The sequence below is a fragment of the Maylandia zebra genome, linkage group LG3 (assembly GCF_041146795.1).
Source record: "Maylandia zebra isolate NMK-2024a linkage group LG3, Mzebra_GT3a, whole genome shotgun sequence".
NCBI classification, from domain to species: Eukaryota; Metazoa; Chordata; class Actinopteri; order Cichliformes; family Cichlidae; genus Maylandia; species Maylandia zebra.
The window spans coordinates 57247519-57270845 of record NC_135169.1 but is presented as its reverse complement, the minus strand read 5'-3'; the positions used below and the strand labels follow the sequence as shown (position 1 = coordinate 57270845).

The 23327-nt window shown below is 41.1% G+C and overlaps 2 protein-coding genes across 2 annotated transcripts in view; both read right to left on the bottom strand.

Annotated features, from left to right (window-relative positions):
* LOC112433238 (NACHT, LRR and PYD domains-containing protein 12-like) overlaps window positions 1–23327 on the bottom strand; it is a 428555-nt gene that overhangs the window by 313177 nt on the left and 92051 nt on the right. The gene's annotated exons all lie outside the window — the stretch shown is intronic.
* LOC143414140 (protein NLRC3-like) lies at window positions 11777–15125 on the bottom strand. Its single transcript, XM_076877869.1, has 3 exons — window positions 14859–15125; window positions 13836–14717; window positions 11777–11886 (listed from the first exon to the last, which is right to left on the bottom strand). The coding sequence occupies exons 1-3, from the start codon at window positions 15064–15066 to the stop codon at window positions 11777–11779; spliced, it is 1200 nt and encodes a 399-aa protein (XP_076733984.1). The 5' UTR covers window positions 15067–15125.

Genomic DNA, 23327 nt, shown 5'->3' with positions numbered 1-23327 from the left:
AAAATGATCCATAGATGGCCTGAAATCCCCCAGTTAGCAGTTTGGTAGATAGCTATGACATGCTAATCCCATCCAGCAGCTGTATTCTACCTGTAAGCTGATCCCTGCTGAGCCAAAGCACTTTTTCATATACAAATTACAACCTTTAATAGAAACCTATTGGTCAGCATCTTATTAGCCTGCTGTTAGCTTCATTCCACAGAAAACTGAGAGAAACTAACAGAGTTGATAAAGAATAAAGAGAAATGTGCTGATTTAAAGCCTTTGAAGTGCTTCAGATGATCTCTGTCCACTTCTGTCCACTCATTCATTCATGTAAGCTTTCTAATGCAGCTTTGATCTTCACAGTCTGCTTCATGAAACTCATTCTAACCCTGAATGTCAGAGTGTTCCTCCTTCTCTTTCCCATCATTCATGCTGGCAGTGGAGGAGATTTGGATGTTGGACTGTGTTTTGGATGATGTGTGTATGTTTGTGTTGGACTGCTGTCTGTAAAGCAAACGCACATTTTGCTTTGGATTTCAGTGTCAGACAGACTTTAAGGTGGAATGAAGAGTTGGAGAGTTTCACAGTGAATTATCCAGTGGAGGATTTTTCTTCTTCTTTGAAGGTTTGAAATGTGAACATTGTTCTGCTGCAGTCAATGGACTAAACCAGAGAAGAAGAAAACAGACTTTACCATGAAGATCCTCAGTGTGGATCAGTATAATATCAGCCTGATGTCTGCAGTTTAGTGTCAGCACAACTTTCACATCATATTCATCTCAGCACAACTAAAACATGCTGACTGACCTCAGAGTTTCAAGTCCACATCCTGGACTCTCCAGGAAACCACACAGATGCTTCACTCCTGAATCCTGCAGCTCGTAGTTCCAGCTCAGGTCCAGCTGTCTCAGATGGGAGGGGTTGGACTTCAGTGCTGCTGCCAGATAATCACAGCTGATCTCTGACAAACCACAGCTCTCCAATCTGTATAAAGAATGAAAGATGTAAGTTTATTAGACAAAGTGTGAGCTTGAAATCATTCAGTGTTTCATCATCTGTTCAGAGCTGAAGAAGGTTCAGAATGTAGAAGTTTAGAAAATGGAAACTCCAAACAGCTGACAGAGTTCATACGCCTTTGTCAGGGTCAAATTCAAGCAAGACCATGTGAAAATTAAAACACATCATCCTAGGTGAACTTAAACACCTTTGTTCCCCTTTTGTTAAGACATAGAAAAGTACACCACACAAAAATACTGCAAAAGGAAACGGTCGCCTTATATACATAGTGTATAAACTCAAAATGCACATTTCACTTCAAATTAAGATTAAGGCTTTGAACAGATCACATAGTTCAGTTCAACATATAAGACTTTAAGAATGCACAAGCATCTACTTAAAATCTATTTAATTTATCATCCATGATATTATTTTGTACAATTCCAATGTATTTTGTTCATCTCCCTTAAATAAACAGGCAGTCTTAAAGTATGAAATATTCATATACAAACACATATAAATGTGTGTACTGTCTCAGTGGCTGATAGTACCCCACAGGCCTCAGTGTGAGCTTGAAGACATTTATAATGTTTAAGTAGTTTAATGTGCAGGTGCTGACGATAAACACATTTTGAATGAAAGCCGGGGAACTTTGGTAGCACAGAAACAAGTGGCTATTCTTTGTGACTATATGGATCACTCACAATACCATTATTTCACACAAAGGCACCAAATTAATACTCAAAAAAGCTGCAGCAATACACACAAATATAAACAGTACTTGGTGACAACTTTGCTTTTAGCCTTTAACCCTTCTTGACTACTTTTGATGTGGCCTCTATATTTTACCTTTAAAAACAGTTTATCTTGCCAATCTGTTATTTTCTCATTTTGACCAACTGTATCAGCACAATTTATCTAAATTCAGACAAAATTTAAAATACAAGTAGAAAGTGATATTTTGACTGTAAAAACCACACACATGTTTAACGAATCATCTTCATAACTTGAAATGCAAATAGAGATTGTACATTTTTAAAAATACGCACACGTTTTGCAAACAACAAAGTTATATGGTACTATTTACCAAAAAATGCAGCCAAGGCTCAGACGTTTTTCATATAATCATTTCAAACTATTTACAGAACAATCAGGTGTCAAACAATAGTTTGTGTCACTCTAACACATATGAGAACAGCACAGGGATAAACCTGCAGGTCTGACAGCAGGTGTGTCACTCAGCGTTTACACTGCAATCTGCCTTTGTTGGCTTTAAGGCAGCAACTGTGACGATCACTAGTAGAACTGACACACAAAACAAAACAACAGCTACACACTAAATACACAAGACAACAAACTAACTTGAGACCAAACACGGTAAACGTCACAAATCTCTCACGTATCAAAACTCTCTCTCTCTTTCGCTCACTCGCTCTCTCTTGCCGGTCACTCCTAAAACTTCCCCCTTTTGCTAAACAACCAAATGTCATGTTTCCATATCATTTTTGATTGGTCGACATGGTACATTTTCCCACCTATAGGGCTTTGGAGCGTGATGTCACGGGAGATGGGCCATGCCCCCTTCCGCCATGACAGTAGGCCAGCCAAAGGATACCATTTCAGCTATGGATCGTACGTGTTGTGTTGTCGGTTGCAACGTTAGATCACACGATCGTGAAGGCAAGAAGCTGGATAACGGGCTCTCTTTTCATCGTTTTCCATCCTGGAGGCAACGTGAGGGATCCCATGTATCCGATATTACTAAACAAAGACGTCAGGCTTGGATTGCAGCGGTGAGACGAGCGGATATCGAGTTCTCTGCAATCCCCAGCTTTTTGTTGGTTTGCTCACGGCATTTTCTTTCCGGTGAGTTCTAAATTAATTCATATCACTCTTGAAAGGCTTTTAGTGTGATTTTCAACGTGCTGCGGTCATAGATAATGAGATAAAACATGCTAATGTGTGATGCTGCAGAACCACATCATGTCGACTGAGTAGCTTATGATTTGGCATTATTGCAGGCAAACCAGCATATGAAATGGATGTAACAAATCCAGACTGGGCACCAACACTGCACATGGGGCATGACGACATACCTGTATCAGACTCGGACCGGCACTCAAGGCGTACGCAACGGAAGCGAAAAAGAGCACCCGTCGGAGGTAAACAACCCCCCCCCCTCTAAAAACATACTAAATTGCTATCACTGTACACTAATCTGCACATAACTTCCAGATGAATCACACACCTGTCATTGGAATATTGGTGTACATTTACCTTATGTCTAATTTTATCTTACAGGCTTTCGTTATGCAGCTGCAGAGTCTGAAGGTGTGCCCCGTGCAGAAGTGATTGATGAAGATCTGACAGAAGACCAACAGCAAAATCACAATGTCATGGAGGCAGTGGACAGCAGTTGTGTTGGACAAGTGGAGGTTGAGGTACCAGCTGCAAATGTGGATATACTGAAGAAATGTAAACCTTTTAAAATGATGACAGATTACAAACTCTCAGCTGTGTCTGTAATCAAACCTCTGTAACTTTGCTTCACTTCAGCAGCATCAGCTCATGTTCACATGTTGATTCATGGTTTGCTTCAGTTTTTGATGGACTGCAGAATATTTTGAAGGTTATCTGCTATAAAAAGCCAGAACAGGAAAATCTGCTTCATGTGTTTCTGTTTGATCCTCAGTGACTTTGACACACTGTCAAAGTCACTGTCTGCTGTGTGCCGTGACCTTTGACCTGCTAAAGACAGTCAGCTGTGGATTATTCATTGTTGTGTCTGATACTTAGAACTGTGAGGAAGAACACTACACAGTTCATCAGGGTCCCCTCTCTCTGAATCAGGAAAGGTGGGCAGGCCGCGTGTGGGCCGCGGGCCATACGTTGAGTCTCACTGTTTGAAATGTGAACATTGTTCTGCTGCAGTCAATGGACTAAACCAGAGAAGAAGAAAACAGACTTTACCATGAAGATCCTCAGTGTGGATCAGTATAATATCAGCCTGATGTCTGCAGTTTAGTGTCAGCACAACTTTCACATCATATTCATCTCAGCACAACTAAAACATGCTGACTGACCTCAGAGTTTCAAGTCCACATCCTGGACTCTCCAGGAAACCACACAGATGCTTCACTCCTGAATCCTGCAGCTTGGTGTTGGAGCTCAGGTCCAGCTCTCTCAGATGGGAGGGGTTGGACTTCAGTGCTGCTGCCAGATAATCACAGCTGATCTCTGACAAACCACAGCCCCACAATCTGTATAAAGAATGAAAGATGTAAGTTTATTAGACAAAGTGTGAGCTTGAAATCATTCAGTGTTTCATCATCTGTTCAGAGCTGAAGAAGGTTCAGAATGTAGAAGTTTAGAAAATGGAAACTCCAAACAGCTGAAGCCAACAGGAAGCAGCTTCAAACAAACACAACAAGAGAAAAAACTCTGAATGTTTCACATTAAAGTCCTACATTTATCATAAAAACAGGACAAAGACTTGAAAAAGTCGTGTTTTTCCTTCCAGGAACCACAAGGCTTCACTTTTAAAGGTGAAGTGTGAAAGAAATGGACATATTTGAAGTCCAACACCTTTTTCCAGTCACATTATTAAAGCAGACAAACTACAAGCTCATTTTCATTCCAACAAGTCATCTTCTGACCTGGACTAACAACACTGGTCTCTATGTGCAGCTGGCTGTGAGACCAGTGCTCAGGGAGCGTCTACAAAGTGCAACACTGAAAGAACATCGCACACTAGCTGTGTCCCAAAACGTCGGCTGCATCCTTCGGAGGACCCGGTATTCGCGGTCTACGTGGGCCGGGTCCTTCAAAGACCGAAAAGGCTGGAAGTGCGAGGCTGTGAAATGGGACGGTCGAGCCTTCAGATTTGCGTCACCGCTGTCTTTGTGGAGTTTAATAAACTCGGCCGTCTGCTCCTTGCTATCTAAAATATAACAGGACACTGGCGTAAATTCTCGACCGTCTCACACTTCTGTTTAATCAGTTTCCTGTTTAACGTTTATTCAGCTGTGTGAAAATCCCGGAGGAACTTTGATCTCAGCCAAACCGATTTACTCCGGAACAAACAAAACACAGAAAAAAGGCAAACAATTACATTTTTAAGTTCTCCGAGTGACTTATATATCATGTTTAACCTGAGTAGCGAAAGAGCGGGGTCTGAAAACGATGAAGCCGGGTGTCCGCTGCTCTCGCCGGCTGGAGTGACCATTGAACCCCCCGGCTTGCTAGCGAGCGGGTGGGGAACAGACGTCTCCGAAAACGTCTGCACACTTTTGCAAATATGTGATGTCTTGATAAACCAAGCAGATATTTGAAGTTTACACAGCTACTTTCTCGCCTGAAAATATGTTAAAAGTTTATTTTGTGACCCAGAAAGATTAATAAGAGTAATTTGAAAACTTAGTAGCAGCCGCCATTGTTGGCAGCTGAAATTTGGCTGGGCCGCGCTATGAATTCTGGGATATGGTGGGCCACGAAGGACACACCCGACGAATCCTTCAAATTCGGGGAAATGAAGGACGCATTTGTCGGGCACATTTGAAGGAGTCGACAAATACGGACAGCCTTCATCGCCTGGCTGTGACGTAATCGGCCTTCAAATGCAGCCTCTGGAGGATGCAGCCGACGTTTTGGGACACAGCTACTAATTTGCTTCCATCATCCAACCTGAAGAGGAAACAGGGACGGCTCCCCTTCAAAGTAAAAGCTGCTCCTTTTGGACACAGTATCAAAGAAAGTCTACAGTATAACATAGAAAAGACAGAACAAAGTTTTGGTTGTTTTTAAATTGTGCAGAAATGAAACTACACTAAGCTCAATTATGTGACAGACATTTCATCCCATGTCAGTTTGGCCTCATCCTGGGCCGGATTATCCAGCACACACTCTGACCACAGGCCCAGGGGCCACACACAGCTGGGCTCCATCCAAGAGACAGCAAACAAACCAACACAATAATAAAAAGCACCATGTGATCTTCTTACATCTTCAAGACAAACATAGTAAAAACATGAGCATATTTGTTTCCTGATAAAATGATGTGACAGGTAGAACAGAGTAAAGTGGTGGTGTTACAGCCTTTCTCCCCTCTGCTGCCGAGGCTGTTAGTCTCTCCCAAACTCAGCTACAGGACTTCCAAATGAATGAAAGCAGCAGAAGTGGCTTTACAAATGAAAGAGGAAGAGGAGAAGAAGAGGAGAGGGAGGCCACCCTGACCATCACTCCAGCTGAAAACATCACACTTCCATTAAAGTTGGTGAGAAAATGTTGAGCAGGATGAGCTGCTGGCTAATCTGGAGGCTGTAGCAGCAGCTCACAGTCACAGTGGATTTCCACTCATGAAAAAGCTCTGGCTGCTTCATTTCTCATCTCATATCAGAGACTTTAATGCTTCACTGAAGCTGTACTGTGATGCTTCCATATTCCAGTGAGGCCTCCATAATGATTTCAGCTGTTCTGTACACACACTGTGTGCCCTGTATGGCTCAAAGTCTCTGCAGCCTGTTTTTATCTGCTATCATCAGATCTTCATCATCCTCATTCACATCCCTCACACACTCTACAGCCTCATCAGCACTGACTTCATCTTCACTGACTGATGGAGCACAACATGAACCTGTGGAGGCTGAAACACTGTCCTGTCAAACATCTCCCCGTCACCACTCCACTTCTGTCAGCCTTTAAATGAACCCTGCTCAAGTCTGTCACTTCTGTTTTGAGCCAAACGAGGTTAAAGATTACGCCACTACATTCTTGTCTAGAAAATATTAAAGTGTATTTGGTGACACACAAAAAAGGGTAAAAGTATAGTTTGGGTCCACACATGTCCAAACCCTGGTGTGTAGGCCTACTTAGTATTGAGAAAAGCCCACTAAAAGAACGCCCACCAGACCAAAGCAATGGTGTTGACTTGATCAGCATTAACCCCGCCCCCTGACTTTGATGGGTGAAGCTGACAAATAAAATGTATTTATGAACAGCGATGCAGGGCCAGGAGTAGCAACGTGAATTAAATAAATACATCATTAAATAATTCATTAAATGTGTCAGTAAAATAATTAAAATAGAAAACAAACCAACAAAATATGTAATTAACTAATTTGAATTGTACATAAATACTTAATGAATTATTTTAAATGAAATTAACCGATAATTCATTGTGATTTTGTTTTGTGTTTTGATGAGCTAATAATCAGCTCTCTTTTTCTCATTGTTGTTCTAAGCCGCTTATCCAAAGGTAAGGCACTACCTGTTGAATTATTTCCAAAGTGTGCCAAATTGGACATTACAAATTAAAGTCTACTCACTGAAATTACTGGGGAATGTCTGCTTTGATTTTGATGAGAATCTCATGACAGTACTGAGGATTTAATGCAGTTGGACTGCTAAAAATGATTGAATGCGGTTGGACCGCTAAAGGATTTAATACGGTTGGACCGTGGAAAGCAGTTGGACTGCTGAGTGATTTTAGTATATTAGGGAATTTGGTTATTGTTTGGGGTGGAGCCCGTATTGGTTATAAGGTTGGACCTGCTTCAGTCTTACACTTTTTTGGGTGTTTTACTGTTGTTCCAAAGTATTATAAATTATTCAAGAACGTCAGTTGGACTGATAGGAAGCGCAGTGCTCAGAGGTAACGCTTGCCAATGCCAAGGACGCTTAGGCATTGTCCTCGAAGAGGGATAGTCAGTTGGTCACTGTGGAGCTTGGGGCACTCCAGAATAACTAGGAGTTAGAGTCTCCTTACCGTTTGGAACGGTAGTCTGCGCTTTTTTGGCCAGCAGAAGTTGGACTTCGGGCGTGTAACTTTAACTTAAAACTTCGGGGTAAGCCTTGGCTGTGAAATGCCAAAAATAGAGCTTCAGGCAAAGTTTGGGTTGGTTGACGCTTTTAAATTGAGTTAGGGATTTTAGAGATGAGGCCAGAAACTGTTGGACAGATACTGGTTAATTGATCACAAAAAAGTTGGACTTTATCGGTTGGACCGTTAACTTAAATTTGTCGAAATTGTTTAGGCGCTAAAGCTGACAGATGTGACAGTGGTTGTAAATATAAGACGTCTTTGTAATATAAAATAAGAGATCTCTGTGTGAAAGGAGTCTGAGGCAGTGCTGGAGCTATTTTTAGACTGTGTGTGTGTGAGTGTGAAAATGCAAATTAGTCAGCAGTGAACTGTTTAAACCACAGTTGGTTTTACAAATACTGCTGCAAACATTGTTGAGTGTGTGTTTAAGACGCCATTTATGTTCATTAGAGGGCTATAAATAAAGTTTTGAGTTGCCGTAGTGGATGTATAGTAATTGACTGAGTTTTGATATATAAATATAGTGAGTGCACTGTATATATTTAAGACTAACATATTACTTTTAGGAGTAACCTCTCATCAGCAATAAATGCTGGTGTGTTTTATTTTTTCTATTCTATGTGTGTGCTGTGAGAATTAATAGAGGTTTCAATTGTTTTCTTTGACTTGCTCTTTCTGATTATGAAAGGCATGTCTGAAATACTCTTAGGAAAGCGTGTTGTGAGTATATTCCTCAACTCTTGTCACAGTTTAAGTGTGTGAATGCTGTGAGTAGCAGGCTTTGAGTGATTGGGTGTGATTTGTACAAAATAATAAATAATAATAACACTATGAAAGTTGATAGTAGAGTGAGTGCAGAAGTGGAAGTGTGAGAGAAAAGGCGGTGTGTGTGTGAGACGATCTGACAAACGCAAAGAATTTAGTATATTTAGAAGTGTGTGCGTGAAATAAGGGTGAATTGTTTTAGATCAAGACTTAGTAAAACAAGAGTTTTATTAGCCTGTAAAAAAAACAAAACAGGAGAGATAGAAACAGAAAATATGGTTCTGAGCAGCTGCAAGGTTGACAGGAAATGGTGTGTGTGACAGGAACTTTGCATGCCCATAAAAGGAACTGACTGTGACAAGTGAGCACACAGAGAGAGAAACATACGAGTTAAACTCCAGGCAGATGAAGCAAATGGAGGTTTTAAGAAAAGAAATGAAAAGGATATTAATTGTATGCTTTAGTGTGTCAATACAGGTGGACTTCTTTCAACCTAGAATCTTGAGTACAAAACCATTGATTAACAGAATTGGGAGGAAAACAGGCCAGATTTTGGCTTAAAATTTTACAGCTTGACCTCCCACTTGTCCCGATCCTGAGAAGAAGCTCATAGGACAGTTAATCTCCTGATGAAGACCGACAGAACATCGTGGACTTCAAGAATTAACAGCAGGCAAAAGACAGTGCAACTGAAACTACACTGACGATACCAGCAGCAGCATGGAAGAAAAGCACGTGATGGAAAATGCACGGTGAACTGCAGGCTGGTAAGAACAGTGTGACATAACTGTTTAAAGACACTGAATGGGATATTTTGCCAGGCTGGGATTTAATCTAAAAGGAAAATACTGAAAAGAGCAACGGAGAAGAAACAGAGAAGAAACAGACTGTGTTTGCTGGGGATCACAAGACAACAAAGGACACTAAGAGAAGGGCACAGGGGCCAGTGGGAAGGTGAAGCCCAGACGAGTTCGACTGCGAGAATAGAGGGTACAATTGGGTTGAAATTGAAGCCGGAACTCAGGATGGTTTAGGGATGTCCACGTCACAAACAAAGAGGTAAACAAAAAGAAGGTAAAATAAAGAGAGAAAATAACTGACAATTACATTAATGAATAGAAGACACACATACAGATATTACATAGATTTATTTTTAGGATAAAGGGGAGAGCTTATACGTAGAAATGACTTTTTATACATATTGCATTTTGTGCCTTTAAGGGAGTTGTGGCTCAATTCGTCTCTTGAGGGTCACGAGCCTTTGGCTAGCGCTATGATTAGCCAATCTACTGTGAGGATGATATGAGTTATTGAAGGATTGCACACGCTTACAGACACAGAGTCCATAAACACACATGACAGTATTGATTCCAGGCAAAAGGCCTCAAATTAATTTAGCGTTTAACTGAACTTGAGCTGGCCCTGTAACAAGTGACAGAAAAGAGGAACTGAATAGGAGTTTCTTGCTTTAGAGAAGGACCAAAGGAAGGAAAGCATATATTTTGGTTAAGTCTGATAAACTAGAATGAGAAGGTATTGTTACATCAAAGGAGCAAGATGAAATAAAAAGGCTGTACCAAAAACAGGCTATAACATAGGAAATGTGAGTTTTAAAATGAAGTTAGTGTTAACCAGAGATGGGCAGTAACGCGTCACTTGTAACGCGTTACTGTAATCTGATTACTTTTTTCAAGTAACAAGTAAAGTAAGGGATTACTATTGCAAAATCGGTAATTAGATTACCGTTACTTTCCCGTAGGAACGCTGCGTTACTGCGTTACTAAAACCGTGATTTTTTTGCGAGAATGTCTCATGACAGTGACGTAAGCGAGTGCGCCGTTAGTGACAACAGCTGTGTGCAGATCAACAATGGATCATAAATCGATTGTGGGAGAGAGTATGAGCGTGCAGCGTTTAAAGCGTGGAAGTACTGACCTTATTTTGAGTTTGATTCCACAAAAAGTGACAAAAACATTAGTGTCCGTTGTGCGTGGGAAGAAAACCTTTTACAGCGGAAAAAAAACCCTAAACTTCCAAGAAAGCACCGAGTGCGCAACGACGTAATGGGAAATTCACAGAGAAACTCGAGGATTCTTCAACTGACGGCGGCACACCTGCACCAGGGTAAACCTCCGCCTACCCCCAGTCCTGCTTTACAGGTCAAAATAGAGCAACAGGACCGCTGAGTCTTTGAGTTTATTTATTTTCTGCTGTGTTTTACTTGCATCTATTTGAAAGACTGAGTGTAAACACAAAAAATATTTTATTTTATGTGCTGGAATGTGCAGAAAATAGGTTTCAATGTTAAACTAATTTATTCAAGTCAGAGAATGTTGCATATAATTAAATTTTTGCTTGATGCATAAAATTAAAAGATTAAAACTGATAAAACAAGTTTAAAAAAAGAGACTTTTCCATTTGATTACATTTTGTATGATGGATTATGCAGAAAAAGTAGAATTGGGCTGAAAGATCTATCGCTTTATCACCTCTTCAGGTTGTAAATCGTGTTTTTAAAAAGTAACTAAGTAACTAAGTAATTAATTACTTTTGAAAATAAGTAATCAGTAAAGTAACGGGATTACTTTTTTGGGGAAGTAATCAGTAATTAGTTACTGATTACTTTTTTCAAGTAACTTGACCAACCCTGGTGTTAACACACAGGAGTTGTTTCAAGGCAGCGTTTAGCTGTGATAAAATGTATGCAGGAGTAATTGCTTATATGTTTAAACTTAATTGATTAAAGTGGTTGTTTTTTTTGGATCTTTTAGTAGAATAGGCGCTTATAATAATTTTCTTGTGAAAGGAGATTCTAGGTCAGAGTGGAGGCCTTGCAGCAGCGAGACTTCTGTGTACAGGATGTTGATGATTAGATAAGGCAAGCGACAGGAAACGCATGCAGGGACGTGAAAGCAGCGTTTTAAGAGTTTTAAAATGATGAGTAACGTTGAAGAATATATATAAATACAAGTCAATAAGTCAAGAAGATAATTAGGATCAGGCTTTTGATTAAAGAGTCCCAAAGATGATAAGTTAGGGAGGTGCAGGAAAAGGTGTTTTGTGTGCTTTACAGAAGATCTCGGCGACCACAGGGGGGTGAGGATCCTGGAGGCCCGAGGCATGATGGACCACAAGAGAGGGACGCAGAAAAAACCTAATCTTACGCATGGAGTGTTCTGGAGGGGGAGCTGGTGTTTATTACTGGACCACTTAGATGACGTGAGGTTGTCTGATTTGCTGAGCCAGAGGACGGCTAGAGAGGGTCAGAGCGGGAGTGGTGACCCCGATGTCCATGATGCCATGGATGGACATGGAAGCAGCTGAGTGGGCCGAGGAGTGACCCAACACAATGTATTGTGACCTCTGGTGTTCCAGAGGTCGAGAGAGGGAGTATTGAGATTGGAGAGATATTTTGCTGCTATTGTTAATAATCATCATCATTACCATTGCATTAATAATATAATCTACAAAATTGATATTGCATTCAGATGTTTAAACAGTGTGTGAAAGACTAAGTTGCAGGCTGACAGGAAGTGGCAGGTTTGAAGAGTGTGCCTTTTGCAGAACTGAAACCGAAAGCAGAGTCTAAGTGCAGGTTATTTTGAGGAGTCTTTAAGGACGAGACACACACTTAGTTAAAGAGAATCATTTATAGGTGGAAGTTTAATCATGTTTTGCTCGGGGTTGCAAAAGAGCAGTTTGTCGCAGAACTGCTGCTGATGTGTCAAGATGATAAGCGAGCATCCGGCAGTGACAGGAAGTACCTGCCATGAAGATAGGAGATAATGTTCTTTTAAACTGTGTTAAAAGTCATTGTGGTTTTGATTTGACGTATGCATATATTCTGTTTGTGACGTATGAGGGGGCGTCATTAAATTCAAGCCCTGATGGTATAAAATATCTGTTTATGCTTTGATTAAGTCGGAGATCAGCCCGGTCTGCGAACGGAGCTGGTCTTCCCACGCGTGTATTTCATTAAAATCGTTTGACCAAGTTCTGGACCATGGTTGTTTGTACTCTCCTTCCCCAATATTTGAACCTTAACATTAGTTTACTCAAAATAAATTTAAGACATCAATATTAAAGGTTAAGTTATGATAATGAATACATGCAACTATAACTGATGACATAAGAATTTGGATATTTTAAGCTAAAGCGAAGGTGCTGACTCACTTGGCATGTTACTCTCAAATCCTCCCTAATAACAATAACATAATTACACTTTAGCCACAAGAGGGCAGCAGCATTAATACAAGTCACGTGTATATAAAGGTACAGTGATTATATTACAGTGATTTTGACAAAAACAAAACAGAGGTTCATGGCAGTGTGTTTTTCATAACATACCAACCAAATTAAATAATAAAAACTTCATAACTTACAGAGCTTTTTTAGAGACTTTGACCACTGGCAGCAGCCTCAGAAGAGCCTCCTCTGAAGCAAAGTATTTCTTCAGGTCAAACACATCCAGATCTTTTTCTGATGACAGTAAGATGAAGACCAGAGCTGACCACTGAGCAGGAGACAGTTTATCTGTGGAGAGACGTCCTGAACTCAGGGACTGTTGGATCTCCTCCAGTAGAGAACGATCATTCAGTTCATTCAGACAGTGAAACAGATTGATGCTTTTCTCTGCAGACAGATTCTCACTGAGCTTCTTCTTGATGTACTGAACTGCTTCTTGATTGGTCTTTGAGCTACTTCCTGTTTGTGTCATGAGGCCTTGCAAACGAGTTTGATTAGTCTTCAGACCCAAGAGAAAACGAAGGAACAAGTCCAGGTGTCCATTGGGGCTCTGTAAGGCCTTGTCCACAGCACACTGGTAGAAGTATTTCTCTGTCTCAGAGCTTGTTTGTTGTTTTTCCAGCAGATTGAGTCCAGAGTTGATGAAGGTCAGGTGGACATGAAGAGCAGCCAGAAACTCCTGAACACTGAGATGAACAAAGCAGAACACCTTGTCCTGGTACAGTTGTTTCTCCTCTTTAAAGATCTGTGTGAACACTCCTGAGTACACTGAGGCTGCTCTGATATCGATGCCACACTCTGTCAGGTCTGGTTCATAGAAGATCAGGTTTCCTTTCTGCAGCTGATCAAAAGCCAGTTTTCCCAGTGACTCAATCATCTTCCTGCTCTCTGGACTCCAGTGTGGATCTGTCTCAGCTCCTCCATCATATTTGATCCTCTTGACTTTGGCCTGAACCACCAGGAAGTGGATGTACATCTCAGTCAGGGTGTTGGGCAGCTCTCCTCCCTCTCTGGTTTCCAGCACATCCTCCAGAACTGTAGCAGTGATCCAGCAGAAGACTGGGATGTGACACAGGATGGAGGCTTCGAGCTTTCTTGATGTGGGAGATGATCCTGCTGGCCTGCTCCTCATCTCTGAATCTCTTCCTGAAGTACTCCTCCTTCTGTGGGTCAGTGAACCCTCTGACCTCTGTCACCATGTCGACACACTGAGGAGGGATCTGATTGGCTGCTGCAGGTCGTGTTGTTATCCAAAGGCGAGCAGAAGGGAGCAGGTTCCCTCTGATGAGGTTTGTCAGCAGCTCATCCAATGAGGTGGACTTTCTTGTTTCAGTCAGGATTTTAGTTTTGTTGAAGTCCAAATTAAGTCGACACTCATCCAGACCATCAAGTATGAACACAACCTGGAAGTCTTCAAGCCTGCAGATTCCTGATTCGTTAGTTTGATTAAAGAAGTGATGAACAAGCTCCACCAAGCTGAACTTTTCCTCTTTCAGCACATTCAGCTCTCTGAAAGTGAATGGAAATATGAACTGGATGTCCTGGTTGGCTTTGTCTTCAGCCCAGTCCAGGCTGTATTTCTGTGTTAAGACTGTTTTCCCAATGCCAGCCACTCCCTTTGTCAGCACTGTTCTGATTGGTTCGTCTCTTCCTGGTGAGGCTTTAAAGATGTCTTCTTGTCTGATTGTTGTTTCTGGTCTGTCTGGTTTCCTGGATGCTGTTTCAATCTGTCTGACCTCATGTTCCTCATTGACCTCTGCAGTCCCTCCCTCTGTGATGTAGAGCTCTGTGTAGATCTGATTCAGGAGGGTTGGGCTTCCTGCTTTAGCGATGCCCTCAAACACATACTGGAACTTCTTCTTCAGTTGGGCTTTAAGTTCTCGTTTACAGAGTGGAGCAAATATTTCTGAAGGTAAGAAATTCAGAAAAAAATATTATATAATAAATATCATAGCCTTTCAGTACCCTGAAAGGATGAATGTCTATTGGTCCATTTCTTGAGCTATTAGGAAAGATCAATATTCAGTCTTTAGAGAAATTCTCTTACTGCTCTGCAGATGGTCAGCCATCTCATGCTGCTTAAGTCTCCTCAAGAAGTGGAGTGTGATCTTCAGAAATGCTTCTCTGCAGCTCTTTCTTTCATCTTCATCCTCTCCTTCAAACATCTCCTCATCCTCCATCTGGCTCTTTAAAGTTTCTGGGTGATCTGGACTCAGAAGCTTCTGGATCTTCTTCAGCTCGTTCTTCACAAACATGGTGATGTTGTCCTCCAGCCGCTGGAAAAGAAGACTATATGAATTACCCAGTGGTAAATGGACTGGTTCTTATATAGCTCTCTTTGATACTCTGTGCACACAAAGCATTTTATACAACATGCCTCATTCAACCAAGCACATTGTTCTATGCTTAAATACTTTCTTTCACACTCTGATGGATGCATCAGAGGGCAGCTTGGGTTTAGTACGTTACCCAGTACATTTGCCAGCCAGGGTTTGATTCACAAACCTTCTGACTAGTAGCTGACCTGCTCCCCTCCTGAGCTACAGTCACCCCAATCTGACTGAAATCATGGAGCCCAAACTCTGATTTATGTTGGACACACTGACAATCCTCTGGTCCACAAAGTGCAGCATAGAGGTGACTGAAAAGAACAAATGTAAACGTAGTACTACAAACCATAACCACAGAGTCCAGGTGTGTTTGATGTTGCTGTGCAGACTGACCAGTGGAAACCTCTGCTCTCTGCTGGTCCACTCTGTGGAGGAGTAATGAATAATTAGCTCATGTTATGTCTGTCCACACACAGACACAAGCTAAAGGTCCATGAAGTGATGTTTGGATGGGTTCAGTCAATCAGATGACTGTCATGGTGGAGCTTTGCTAGTCCTGGTGATCCCACTGAGAATTAACAACTCAGTTTCCAGATGTCTGTAGTTTTCTGCTCAGTTTCTTTAGTCCCAACAGCTCTTACCATCTCCTGCATAAAGCTTTCCCTCCATGCTCAGATGCCCTGGAACAAGGTGCTCTCTTTATATCAGTGACTGGTTTAAAGGGACAACTTGCAGTGCTCGCCAAACTTTGTGTCAGCAAAAGTAGTTCTAATGTTTCTTACATTTATTACATTTTTACATTTTTACACACACAAATCAATGAACGCAAAAACATAAACTTTCCAGATATTTTGTTTCACAATGTTACAAAACTCAGTTCACAACTACACAGTCTGATTTACAAGTACAAAATATTTATGACCACAGTTTGAGCCGATGTATGTCCCGAGTCTGTGGACTCAGTAGTTTTGTTTTGATTGTTATTGTCTTTTGTTACAATTTCTTTCTGATTAAGATTTTCTAGTTCTGAGGTTTTGGTTTCTGTGTTCCCTCTGTACTGTGTTAGTATTGTGTCTCTGTTCACTTCCTGTTTTATTTTGACAGTGCCATGTCCTATGTTAGTGTGTCTACTTTTGCTTCCCCTTGTCTGGTTATGTCCAATGAATCCTGCTGTGTCTCCCTTTTCTCATTCCCTGATGGCTCTTTTGTGTATATGAGCCCTTTGTTTTCTCCTGCTTGTTGCTGGTTCGTCTGTGTTGTCTCCCCGTGTCTCCGTTTAAGGTTTCAGGTTAGTTTTGTAGTTTTTTCAGTAGAGGTTATCTTAGCTTCTGCACAGGCCATCTCCACTGCACTTCACCGTTTCAATAAAGCTCACTCACTTCACAGCAGTGTCTGCATCTTGGGTCCTTTATTAAATTCAACATGGCTCGCCCCGCTAGCCGTGACATAAGATGTGAAAACAATATCCAAAAAACACGAGAGACAAACAGGAAATAGTTTTGAGGTGCAGGGCCAACAAACTGAGTCTAGCCATGAACTCAGAGTTGATTGAATTAGCATTTTGAATTGGCTGATCTGAGCAATCAAGTCTATGTTCACTTTGAGTTAAGATTATACGTGATTGATGGAAAAGAAAAAAGCCGTCATCAGCAACTGATTCTGATTTAGCAGGTTTACAAATCTAAACGGTACCCATCCCTAGCTGGCTGTAGTTAAACCTTTACTTAAAAAGCATCCCTAGACCCAGCTGTCTTAGCTAATTATAGGCCAATCTCCAACCTGACAATCCTTGAAAGAGTAGTTGGGGGGCGACAATCAGAGGGGCAGTGTGATGATCTTAGGTTACAAACTACCGCAGTCAAGTCATTAAGGGAGACGGGATCAAACTGCTCTAAGACAGCTGAGCACACAGGAGAAAGACTCTGATCTGAGGCAGCAGTCGGCGAGACAAGAGCCCTAATAGATAGAAGCTTGTTGTTAAAAAATGCTAAAAAGAGTGACGCTGAAAAACTAGTTCATGCATTTATTACTTCCAGACTGGACGACTGTAATTCATTATTATCAGGATGTCCTAAAAACTCAGTGAAAAGCCTTCAGCTGATCCAAAATGCTGCAGCAAGAGTCCTGACAGGGACTAGAAAGAGAGCAGATTTCTCCTGTTTTGGCTTCCCTTCATTGGCTGCTCCTCACATACAAGGTCTTAAATAATCAGGCCCCATCTTATCTTAATGCTGCACCACAACACCTGATCTCTGGTTTCCTCACCTCTTCAATCCCACTTTAATACTTGACTAAACTCATTTTCCTGTTTAGGTGTTGAGGCAAAGCCGCCCATCTACAATGCAGGCAACAGCAAACGGAGCTATTTTTGATTCCCTTTGAGTTTTTTCTACTTTTGTGCTACAAAATGTTCAAGCTGATTAAATTCATTAGAATAAAAGTTCAGATAATTTTCTCATATTAATGTTGGAGGTAGAAATTCAGGTAACTTTGCACAAAAACTGGCAGAAATTTCCTTCAAAGATGGCGTTTTTACTTTAATACTGTGAGTACATTTCAGAGCCTGGACTCTTTTACCTTTACTTGAGTAAAGAAGTTGAATCATTATTTCAGCTTTAAGAGGGTATTTTAACACAAACATCAGTCCTTCTACTTAAGTATGTTTGACACTTTGTTTAATCATCATTTTTAATGATCAAATATAATTATGTTTGTTATTTGTGGATTTTAAATGTCCTTGACAGAGACAGATGATGATCATTATCCTGCACTGTGCTCTCAGGTTTGGTCGAGCTAGCACAAAGAATGGCTATGTTGAACTTCCTCCTGGGATCTACACTAAGAAGTGAGTCCAACATTAGCAGGGTCTCTTTCCTTTATCTGATTCACTTTAGCATTCACAGTCACGTGAAGCTTGTTATTAACTCGATAAGTCAACCCAGGGTTTCAGCTGAGCGCTCACATGAAACACATGGTGTTGGCAGCATCTGATCAATCATATTCATGGAGACGTGTATCAGCAACAGAGCAGCTGAGTTTGCAGAAGGAAGTCAAACTAAACCACAGGAACAATATGAGGAGATTACACACATAATAAAATACTAGCAGTAACACAGCTGCTGCAGACAAATCAGTCGTGTGATCGTGTGTGAGAGGAGAAGGACTGTAAAGGAGTTTGGTGTTAAAAGCTCTGTATGAATGTGGGAGACTTTGAAGGGCTTTAAAAAGGCCAATATAAAATAAAAGGCAGCAAAACTGCTGAGTGTGAAAGTCACCAGACTTATCAGAGCTCTGTGATTAAGACCTGTAAGAACACCTATTTGTACTTGTTGGCATTATATCAAACACACACGTATATTAAGCCTTTGTTTGAACTCTGGTTGAATTTGTTACTTTCAGACTGTGAAACATCACAGAGGCTGCAGCTGCAGATCTTTTATTCACCTGGAAATTTACTTTAAATGTTAGATGGAAAATGTATTGCTCAGTTTAACCAAAGTAAGAACAAGAATCCATAAACCTTCATAAAGACAAACATCTCCCAGAACATTGAGCTGCTGAAGTGTCACTGAAGGGAAAAACTATTTGTCCTCCTCCATCCAGCAACACCTGAAACACCTGAGTGGAAGCTCCTCCCTACACTGTGTTTGAAGCAAAGCACAAAGGAGACACCTGCTGGAGCAGCTGGAGTCCTACAGACACTCAGCCTCTTCACTACACAAACACCTCCTACAACATCCACTCTTTCCACTCTGACTGCTGTGTTTGTGGAAACACTCCAACACACACCGCTTCACATACCAACATAGAAATGTGTGTGAAAAAGAGCTGAGCTGATATTAAACATGAGGATTTATTCAAAAATACAGAGTCAGGAACAACATCTAGACACACATTACCTCTCAGCAGCAGAAGAACAGCCTTTAAAGTTTATAACAGCATCCTTCGACTCGTTGCTCTTTAAGGAAACACAGCTGGGTTCAGGTCCAGGAGATTCTGGCCTCTTATTGATCCTAAAAGAAAAACAATAAATGTAACAGCTTCATGAGACAGGAAGGAAAAACTGGAAACATTAAATTAAAGACATGATGAACAATCTCATAAAAATAATGTACTTACTCTTTGTCACATAACAGTCTTTTGTTAAATTTTACACCAACATCCTTCGACCTGTTGCTCTTTAAGGAAACACAGCTGGGTTCAGGTCCAGGCTCTGGATTAGTTTCAGGGTTATGTCCAGCTGAGCCTGGTACGCCCCACAGCTCTGGGCTTTAAAACAACACACACAGAGGTATGAGTGTGAATAATGATGGAGCAGTGATGTGAGTGCTGAGCTGTGACATGGAGAAGAGTCATGGACAGTTAGAGATGGTCATCTCACCTCTGAGCTTTGGTCTGGCTCTCATGTTCCCCACACAGAGTGCTTTTAGAGGGAGGGACTCCCTCCTCTCTGTCCTCACACTGATCCATGCTGCTCAATTCACATCAGCTCACACACACTTTCTACCTTCACCTGCAGAGGAAACACAAATCATTCATGTGCACATCAACTGAGAGCTGCAGAGGTCGTGTCTGATGTGTTGGACTAACATCCATCTGAGACACAGCTTTCATCAGTTCACTACAAAAAGTGTCACAGAGCCCAGTTCAGCCTCCAAATCATCCATTACTGTAGTCCTACAAAGCAGCAGGTCAAACATGGCTGCAGAGAGCAGCTTTATGTCAGTAACCATGTCCAGGACCGAGCTGACTGCTTACAGAGTTCATACTCTAACTGCTAGCTGCTCTGCTAGCTAAGCTAACTCAGTAACAGTGACTCTGACAGCAGTTACTGTGGAACAGCGGCCGAGCTCAGGACACATTCAGTGTGTTTAGTCTGAGTCCTGGACTCTGATTCAATGGATTCAATCCAGCTCAGAGTTTCATGTGTTCATCAGAATAAAATACATGTACTAATATAACAGAAGTAATGCTCTGAATGCAGGACTGTAATGGAGGATAAATAAGGTTTTTACAGCCTGAAAGAAACATTCAGTTCATATATTTGTAGACAGTGAAGCAGCTTTTAATACTGCAGCTGTTTCCTTCACCTGTGTGTGTGTGAGCCACACCTTCATGTGCTGCTTTAGAAATATGTGGTCTGACTGCTCAGACTGAGTCTAGGAGGAAAGTTCACACGCTGGAGAAAGTTTTGTTCCTAACTTTGTCAGAGTTCGGCTCCAAAGACAAAGAAGACGGAGCTCACAGTCTGTAGATGGTCCTCAGTGTGTGTGTGAAGCACACAGGAGTGTGTTTATGTCAGCAAATCAGTGTGTGAAGAGTCTGAGGGAGTGTGTGAATGAGACTCAACACTGAACAGTCCAAGAAAAGCGTCTGGATTTCTTTAAGTTTAACTTAAAGAAGTCCAGACGCTTTTCTTTTTGTCTCCATAATGTCTCCATAATGCTGCAATGTTATCTGCCCCAGAAACACTGTGCAGAAGCTCTGATGGTGACACAGAAAAGTCACAGTGGAGATACTTCTGTCCACCTTTGATTAGACTCATTATAAAAAGGAAAACAAAGTTTGAACACAGTCATGTTTCCTGTTCACTGACTTACATTTATTCCATGGACACTCACTCTAACCTGAACCACAGCTACAACCCAACATTGTTGAGGCCTCATCTCCTCCTTTCCTGACTGTAGAGGTTAAATATGCAACAACCAACAAATAAAAGAATTTGGTTCATTTCAAAGAAACTCACACGGTGACCAAGTAAAGTAACCGTAGTAAAGGAGACAACATCCCGTTGATGGTGGGATTATTTGAAAGATTTGCTTTAGTCACGTCACCAAATGCAGTTGAACCACCCGTGGATCCATGTTTGACCATTCTACCACTCTGAGCTCTGCTTTTGAATCATTTTATTATTATCATCATTCATTTATTCATTCTTTGGAGGGGGGCTATTTCCTAATGCCGCCCTAATAAGCTGATGTTCAAGGGGAAATATAACAGAAACTCTTTCAGTGTTATTCATTAATAAATTAACAGATAAACTGTGAAGAAGAAAAAAACTGAGATTTAAAGGAGAGAGTGAGAAACTTGATCATCCATCCTCATAATACATGTTTATCAGTATCTGCTGTGACCATACTGCAGTAATAACTACAAGTCTACATTTCTGTGACTGTTGATCAATCACAGCAGGAATCTGAGCTCATCTCTGCGCACAGAGTAGCTTCAGCTCTGGGATAAACTGCTCGCTTCACGTCCTTCTCAGCTCACAGACACTCATCCTGATATTTTCCTTTAACATTTGATGGTATCTGGAATAGTTGGCAGTAATAAGGATGATTTTCTGTAAAATAATATTGATATGAGCCGTGAATTATTCGTAGATGAGCATTAGATTAGTTTGATGGGTTAACTCAGAGAGCTGAAGATATGGTGGACATGCTGACCTCGCTCCGTGGTGTACAGGGCCGTTTACCCTCATGATTAATATTCACAATAAAAAAACGAGGCGAACATCATGAAGTCTGTGTGTGTTTCATAGTGTCGAACCACCTTTGTACAGTTAAACCTAACAGTTACTACATGACGGAAACACCAACGTTATTTCTTTTATGTGTTTATCAGGTCACGCTGATTATTGAACAAAAACCCAAACATCAGATGTTAATCGAATCTTTTTGCTCTCTCTCCTCCTTAAACATGTTTTTAATGTTAGTTATAATTCAGAATTGGTGACTGGAACACGTATGACACATACGAACATCAGGAAATAAAAACACGATAAATATAACCTCTGTAAATGAAGTCAGTGTCAGCGGGGGTTATTACAGCTGTGTACCGGCCTGCGCTTTGTCGGTGGTAATAGCAGCTCGAATCCTTGCGAGGCGAGCGGGTCTGTCCCACGCTTTGCCGTGAGACTGGGCTGGGCAGACATCTCCGAAATCATCGAAGCACTTTTGCAAAAAAGCTGTATCTTGACAAACCGACCAGACATCTGAAGATTAAACCGCTACATTCTCGGCTAAAAAATATTAAAACGGTATTTGGTGAGACACAAACTGTCATGGTCCCCGTGTCTGCCCGGCTGACTCAGGTTGGCTACATATGTTTCTTGTTTACATCTACCTCTCTCACGCTAGCTGTGTCTCGCCAGGGCGGAGCTCATTGCGGGCTCCCGCCCCTGGCCCTTGCACCTGAAGTTAATCACACATCTGTGGCTCATCGCCTAAACTCATCCACTACTTAAGGCAGAGGCTGGAAACATCTCGTCGCTGGACTATTGAGTAACCTCGGTAGTAAGCTCCGGAGTACTAGTCTCTTGTTGCCTTTTCATATCGCTGACCCTTTGGATTAATCACTTGTTGTCTGTAAACAGGAATTCCGTTTCCCTGGAACCCTTGGTGTGCTGTGTTTTTTATGAAGTCCCTCGTGTGTGAAGAGCTCCTTTCCCGGATTTCCCTGTGCTCTGGATTCCCCCTGCCATCTCACTTGTATATATTTGCACCTGGTGTTGTATAGTAAAAAACGGAACTGTATTCTAGCTGCCTTGTCTGCGCTTGAGTCCATCCCACACACAAACACAAGCAGGGTTTTTCAAAGTTCAGTTCTGTTAGTTTCCACATGGCAGTTGTTGGTGTGCAGTAACGCCTTCTAAAAACAATGGCCACCAGGCCAAAGCAATGGTTCTGACTCGATCAGCATTAACCCCGCCCCCTGGGTTTGATGGGTGAGGTTGACACATAAAATAAATTTATGGTGAGACCTGAAGGAGTCAACTGTGCCAAAATGAATTAATTAAATACACCATTAAATAATTATTTAAATGTGGCAATAATTAATTAAAACGTGAAATAATTAATTAATTAATTAAATGTGTCAAAAATGTTTATTTAATTATTTATTTCCCATTTTAATTAATTATTTCAAATTTTAATTAATTATTGTCACATTTAATTTATTATTCAATGGTGCATTTAATTAATTCATTATGGCACTCCTGGCGTTCCATACTGTGGTTGGGTCGACTTTACTATATAGATGTTTCACATGTTTCCATCTCAGCAGCCCCATTGACAGATCACAGTATTATTACTTTTAAACTTAACCCTGAAAATAAAACGCAGTTTAAAAAAGATTACTGGAAATTAAATGCAGATCTATTAATTGATGACGGGTATGTTAAGATA